Genomic DNA, 6656 nt, shown 5'->3' with positions numbered 1-6656 from the left:
TATATTTCAATAGCAATCGTAGAAATCGTCAGGTAAAAAAAAGCGTTCATGCAGTTTTCTCTGTCTCTCTCTCTCCCCCAATCTCTGTCTCTCTCTCTCTCCCCCAATCTCTCTCTCCCTCTCTCTCTCTCTAAACGTTTTTGTATGAGTGCGTGTGATTTTTTCCCGATCTATTTATTCTCTGGTAGCTTAAGAGGCTATTCTAGCTTCTCGCGGACGGGACGTGTGATATTCTTGTGGACGACCATTCTGGACTGTTAACTGTTGAAACTCAATATTTTGTTGAGAATTTGCTATTTCTCTAAATTGTTTAAATATTAATTAACGTTGAGGCAGTTGAATTAGAGCCGCTTTGATGTAACGCAGTAACCAAAACCATAATCATATATTAACCACTGAAGATAAAGACATCGCTTCACCGAAGCCGCAGACGTGACGTCAATGTTATCATCAAGAAATCATTATTTCAAAGTCTCAAACTGAAATACATGATTGCAACGCGATCAAAATATGCAGAATAATGGGGCATTCATAACCTTTGATTATACCCGTATTAATTATGTGCCGGAAAAATAAGATTAAAATATAAAGCATACCTAGTAAATTACAATCAAGACATAGTACAACAAACATAATTGTAGTACTTTAACGTAATTGATATTGCGTATAATTGGTTTTCTATAATACTGTGGTAAAATTAAAATGTCACATTTAAGAGGCGTGTTTTAGTCAAACAAATATAGTCTCCTTTGCGTAATGGCACTAAATCAATATAACGAGGGATGAAAGGCTATTTGGTATACGCGAAATTTTTGCAACTTTACAGGAGAGCCATATTTTAAAGTTTAAAATTTGGAAAAAAATATCAGCTGTTTCAATTGAGTAAACTTATTTGAAGTTCAATTAAAATTATCAACCTGTTGCTAATCTAGCGTTTCCTTTGATGTGTCCCCCGTCGGACGGATTCCTTTTGTTTGTTTTAAGTTTATTTTATACAAAAGTTTAGGTCTTTTATTTATCGATTGAGGCACTACAAAGTCTGCCTGGTCAGATAGTACTAAATAAAACGCACCATTAATTACGAAGATAAAAATCGGGTATTAAGCGAAATGTGGCTTAAACCAAATAGCCTTTCACCCTTGGATATATGTTACGCTGTATGATCTATGTACATCTATGATTACTATGCACCTACCTGCCACGCTGCCGCGCTGCCTCTTCAGAAACTGTCATTTTGAGTTGTCAGAATATCCTTTAGGGTAAGGTGCACAATGTACTCGTATCAAGCGTTGCAGTAGCAATAGTAATGGCCGTGTCAAATCAGAACGATCAGCAGAAATGCAGACAGGTACAATGTTTTCACGAAATACGTACCTAAAGATTAATTATCACCAACTACGAAGACGATGGAATAGCATAGCACAATGTTAATTAAACTCGCAAAAATTGTAAATTGTTTAATCACTAGTGGTATGGACTATTATGAGCACGCACGGATAGGTATAGTATCCTGATTATTCCTAGCTCGGAGCACTAATGTATTCCGATTTGAAGGTCCGCTACGTAAATAAATATAATTCTGACTTCCACCTGATGTCTCAAGACGTGTGGCGGCATTCGCGTTGTGATTGATGTCAATGGACTCATCGAATACCAGGTCTGCGGTAAGCTTGCTCATCCTTATAGAGTTAGGTAATAAAGAAAACAATTAAAAACCAAGAAGTAATTAGTTAGTATTTGTAAAACCTGTTGGTCTTCAACTGGACGAATTTGACCAATTAATGACCTGTAGGTGAGAAATTTAGCTATTTGCTATTGTAACGTACCTAATAAAACAATAACTCAATGAATACTAATGAGAGACTACAATTATAAACCAAACAAAGGTTACATAGATGTGCAGATGATATGCCATTGTAATTTAAGATTAATTTTGTACAAAGAGTACTCTGTACGTCAGACTGTACACAGACGTATAATAAATTTGAAGAATCAACATGAAATTACGCAAATTCCATGCTTATAATATTTTTTTCTAGCACTGTTTCAAATGGCGCTGACAGTTAGCTTTCAAGCTCAAGCTATTTTTTGGATACGCTGTTGAATAGTAAATATTTAAATTATTTAAGTTTACTTGAATCTTATGTGCCTAACTTAATTTTGTTAGCAATAAAATGTGATGAATTGTTAATGTTCTCCTTATGAAAAAAATTGACACCTGCTATTAAACGCAGTTGAGACATTAGCCTTGAATCGCAAGCAGGCAGTGGTACATTTTCCTGTGTGCGAGGTTCTTTATTTGCCTACTACCAGGTGGACCGTCGCTTGGCCTTCGATGACAATCTAAAATATTATCATGGTACGTGTATGCACGATTGCAGAGCAATTTTTTTTTAATGCGCTTGTAGAAAGACGAACATATGACCGGCCTGATGGTGAGTGGTTACCGTCGCCCATGGACTTCAGCAATGCCTGGGTCAGAACCAAGCCGCTGCCTACCAAGAAATCAGCTGTCAGTACTTACTACGACTGAGTATATACCAGCATTTTGGTGTAATATTAAGTCCGCTAATATTAAATACATTTATTATACGTCCGTGTCAAAACATTAACATAACCTCAAAAACTGACGGCCTTTTATATCTTCCGTTTATTTAGTTCCTGCAACATTGTGCTTCTAATATATATTTGACGAACTTTATAAGTCTACCACATTACAGCTGTAGATTCATAGCTACAAAGATGGCTCTTATGTTTATTTTTCTCTTCGGTTTAATTGTTTTCGGCGATGCTGCGTTCGGTAAGACTTAAATTATAAAAAAATAACGTTATTTTATATTCTTGGGGCAATAAAATGTATTATAATTGTCTAATGCACAATTATTATGAAATATTTATTTTCTTAAAATTAAATCAATAATTTAAATAAACAAATACTCGATTGAACATAACAATACTACGGTGAGCACAATTTAGTTTCAGAAAATAGAAATAGGAATTTTTTTGTGGTTTACGAATGTTGTCGCACGGGTAGATGTAGATGGAAATTTATTCTATCATTTAATACTGTTTTTAGTCGATACCCTTGGGAAGTGTTCTCTTAAAGATGAAGAATGCACGAAGAGTCTGATCAATAATGCCCTAAATGAAATATCGTCTACGGGTATACCTGAATTAGATATTCCACCCGTGGACCCCATTGCTTTGAAAAATGTTTCCGTGACTGTTCTTGGACTGGTGGACATAACATTGCTTGAAGGTCAAGCAAAAGGTGTAAAAACTTGTAAATTTAGTTCAATAAAGTAAGTACGATACCATTAGATAAATTAACCAACGCACCGCGTCGCAATTGCAGAGTTCTTTCCTACTACCGTGAACTCCGAACTATGGAATGATTTTTTTTTGTTGCTTAGATGGCTGGACGAGCTCACAGTCCACCTGGTGTTAAGTGGTTACTGGAGCCCATAGACATCTACAACGTAAATGCGCCACCCACCTTGAGATATAAGTTCTAAAGGTCTCAAGTATAGTTACAACGGCTGTTCCACCCTTCAAACCGAAACGCATTACTGCTTCACGGCAGAAATAGGCGGAGTGGTGGTACCTACCCGTACGTACTCACAAGAGGTTCTACCACCAGTAATTACGCAAATTATAATTTTGCGTATTTGATTTCTATTACACGATGTTATTCCTTCACCGTGGAAGTCAATCGTGAAAATTTGCCCTGTCAATACCATAACATGTCTTCTATCCTATAGCACGCTGGCTACGCTCTTGCCATTATTTGGTATCCGGAGACGGCTGTGATTATTTTCCATTACATAAGCCGGTTAACACGAGAGTAGCGATGAAAAAGCGTGGATTACAAGATCACGGTCAAAATTGACTAAGCTCCAAGCTTTGGCGGTGTCCATGAATGAAGATGAAAGCTTAACAAAATTCACAAATCACAAAGAATACAGTAAAAAATTCAGTGCATTTAAAAAAAAAAACATTCTAAGAATCCTATATATATGGGCAACAAAGTAACGAGAAACAATCGCGACGCATAACCAAAACTTACTGCAAAACCGTTAATTATTTCAGAATTGATTTGGAGAAAGAAATTGGTGGATATGAATTCACTTGCGATATAGATATTGAAGGGAAGTATAAAGTGTTTTCCGAAAGCCCTCTTATAAAGAACTTGTTGGGAGGCACGACCGTCCATGGCGAAGGAAATGGAAAAGTTCAATTAGGTAAGTACTTCGACTAATAACATAATAATAATATGTTTTGGCAAATACGTATTTATCATTTTTGATGTTACCGCGACGTTTATTACCATTTACTTGTAATATTTGGGAAAAACAACTGTCTATCTAACTTATGGCTGAGTTAAGCTCGTCTTAGAACTTTTCTTTCTTGTGTCCTTAAAACAATTTTTGATGTAAACATGTTTAGTTACACTAAATAGGTATTTTTCAACAAATCTTTTCATTTCCAGAAAAACTACAAATCAGTATGAAATTTCCCGTGTATGCGCAAAAACGTGATGATGGAGAAATCTATATGAAGTGCGACTATAGTAAAATTAAGTACGATTATCAAATTTTGGGAAAGACAAAGTTTTATGCTGACAATCTCTTCCTGGGTGAACAAGAAGCTAGTAAGTATATTTTTATAATTTAAATATAACAATGCAATCCCACTTGAAAAGTGAAATATACCAATTAAACTTAAAAACGTAACTACGTGGAGAAAATATTATTTCAACATTTCCAACAAATTAAATATTTAAAAAATCCATATATAACATAGAAATCGGTGAATATACATGTCAGAAAAACACATAATGTCACAGGACATCTTCTTTGCGATCAGTTATAATTAACGGTCGATTAAGATAGTTAATACACATTTGTAGAGATTAATTTTCGTTACTTTTTGAACTCCCTCAACTACCTCTTTAAAGATGGACCGATGAACTGTTGAAGGTATCGAAAATCCGTTAGATGTAGATTGCACGGTCATTGTGGCAAGATTTGGGTGAGGCCTACGTCCAGCAGTGGACATCTGTGGGCTGAAAGATACATTAGTTAAAATAGACTTTTTGATTTCACAAGGCACATGTTATTGGTGGGGTGTACTTTGCAGTCCCTGAAATTTCATTCAAAATGTGCTAAATCGTTAACTTGATGTTTTAATTATTGTAGTTTGTATCGCGCCTCGTGTAATAGACTAACTCGTGAGCCCGTGAGGTGAGGTTGGCTACGACCTAATTTCAAACCGGTTGAATCAATGACGAACTAGCTTGACGGTTTCAAAGTTCATGAATTTGAGCAGAAAAAGTCGATTTGCTACAAACACTCTTGTACACGTATTTTTGCCTAAATAAGACTAAAGCATCCCACATACGAAACACATTCTAAATTAAAACATACATAATCATGTAGTTTATTTTATATGTTCCACGAATTTATGCTAGATTTCATAGGCTAATTTGGAAATTGTAAACTTTCAAACGATACTCGTCAAAACACTGCAGTATCCATTTTCGTTTACCTATTGACACTCGTTGAAATAGAGACTGGATTAACAAACAAATTCACAGCCAATTCAGTAGCTGGAGTCCATAAATATCACGAAGCGAGTGCTTGCTTGCTTGAGTGAGATTTAATTATTTAATTTTTCAAATAATATTGTTCGACTCCTATAAAGCGTATAAGAAATCGCTACAACGATAGGGCCACTAACATTTTATCGATAAAATGTTTGTTAGCACTAAAGGGTACACCTATAGAGGTATAGCCTTTAGTATAGACCTAAAGGGAATTATAAAACATAATACATAAAATAATTATTGACAGCCAACATTCGCGAACAAAAGGCAAATGTACGGCTCTTGAGAAATCTAAAAATGTACAGATACACGCTTTTAGTTTTTTAAGTATTAGCCAAATTCTTCTTCTTCATAATTATTGAGAAATCATGGTTTTTTATTTATTATTATTATTCGCAGGTAAACTCGTAACGACATTCTTAAACGAAAATTGGAAGTTCGTCATGGATACTTTTGGAAGAAGTTTCTTTGATAAAGCCATGGATATTTTCTACAGCTACACCTCGAAATTTTTCGGCACGGTACCCGCTAAGCATTATCTTACGGATGACTTTACATCGATTGCCAAACCTTAACAAACAGTTTGAAAACTTTCAGATCAAAATTAAATAGCTTATTACGTTTAAGAAATAAAATATTGTTATCCTTGATTACTCTATTATTTTTAACATAAAATTTGGTAGCAATAGGTGAAACCATTTAAAAATAATGTAGTTACAACAGAATGCTATTTTTTTTTAGTCGGCCTCTTACCTATTTAGTAAGTTAGTTCACTCCGCTTAGGTTAACTACTATTTCCTACTAGCTAAGCTGGTTGTCGCTTATAAGTATATGTATCTAAAATATTTGTTAATTGAAGAACTTACTATTATTGTGAGCCCGTATGAGTACGTACAAGAATCCTACCTGCTTCTACATACTTTAAGCTGTTTCCGCTCCAGTTTTCAGAGTGGTGTCACTCTCAAAACTGGACCAAATGGAACAAAGCCATTGTGTAATAGAATTGAGACGAACTCAGGTCTAAAGGCTGGTGCCGGTATTCACAATGTGA

At 35.1% G+C, this 6656-nt stretch overlaps 1 protein-coding gene across 1 annotated transcript; it reads left to right on the top strand.

Annotated features, from left to right (window-relative positions):
* The first annotated feature begins 2730 nt into the window (after window positions 1-2730).
* On the top strand, window positions 2731-6255 carry an-0921 (juvenile hormone binding protein an-0921). Its single transcript, NM_001043483.1, is given in 5 exon segments — window positions 2731-2800; window positions 3077-3302; window positions 4090-4241; window positions 4490-4651; window positions 6005-6255. Coding segments are annotated over 5 exon segments (774 nt in total). The 5' UTR covers window positions 2731-2742; the 3' UTR covers window positions 6181-6255.
* The last annotated feature ends 401 nt before the right edge of the window (window positions 6256-6656 follow it).

Source organism: Bombyx mori, chromosome 23 (genome assembly GCF_030269925.1).
Source record: "Bombyx mori chromosome 23, ASM3026992v2".
In the NCBI taxonomy this organism is placed as follows: domain Eukaryota; kingdom Metazoa; phylum Arthropoda; class Insecta; order Lepidoptera; family Bombycidae; genus Bombyx; species Bombyx mori.
Note: the sequence above shows the minus strand (reverse complement) of the source record. Positions and strands in the feature narration are given on the sequence as shown.